This window comes from Eimeria tenella, genomic scaffold, assembly GCF_000499545.2.
Source record: "Eimeria tenella Houghton genomic scaffold, Eth_scaff1777, whole genome shotgun sequence".
In the NCBI taxonomy this organism is placed as follows: Eukaryota; Apicomplexa; class Conoidasida; order Eucoccidiorida; family Eimeriidae; genus Eimeria; species Eimeria tenella.
In genome coordinates, this window is record NW_013541606.1 from 293 (window position 1) to 831 (window position 539).

Sequence of the window (539 nt, forward strand, 5' to 3'; positions counted from 1 at the left end):
TTTAATTTATCTTGTCAAGGAGGTGAATTTAGGGACTTAGGGCTCAGGGTGTAGGGTTTGGGTTTCAGGGTTTAGGGTTTAGGGTTTAGGGTTTAGGGTTTAGGGTTCAGTCCCGTGTCTTTGCAGGCTATGCAGCTCAGCAGGCTGCCAAAGACTGCTGCGGCGGCGGATTCAAAGGCAGAAGCAGCAGCAGCAGCAGCGGATTCAAAGGCAGCAGCAGCAGCGGCAGCAGCAGCAGCAAGAGGACGCAGCGTGAAAGCAGAGGCCTCCGGGGGGCCCCCAGGGGGGGCCCCCAGGGGGCCCCCGGGGCCCCCCCAAAGCCGGAAAGATAAAGCTGAAGTTCTGGCTGCCTTAAAGCGAGAACAGTCAAGCAGCAGCAGCAGCAGCAGCAGCGGGCACACGAAGAGCCGCACGAAGAGCAGCAGCAGCAGCAGCAGGAGAGGCAAGAAGCGTAGGCGGAAGCGCAAAAGCGCAAAAAGGAGAGCAGCAGCAGCAGCAGCCTGTCGGCGTCCGCTGCAGGTGTCTGCTGCGCTGCAGCA

The 539-nt window shown here is 60.1% G+C and overlaps 1 protein-coding gene across 1 annotated transcript in view; it reads left to right on the plus strand.

Moving 5' to 3' along the window:
- Positions 1–129: 129 nt before the first annotated feature.
- ETH_00043530 (SWIB/MDM2 domain-containing protein, putative) overlaps positions 130–539 on the plus strand; it is a gene marked incomplete at both ends in the record, with an annotated part of 985 nt that continues 575 nt past the window's right edge. Inside the window, one exon of the mRNA XM_013373825.1 lies at positions 130–451. Within this exon, the coding sequence (XP_013229279.1) occupies positions 130–451 (322 nt within the window). The remainder of the gene's footprint in view (positions 452–539) is intronic.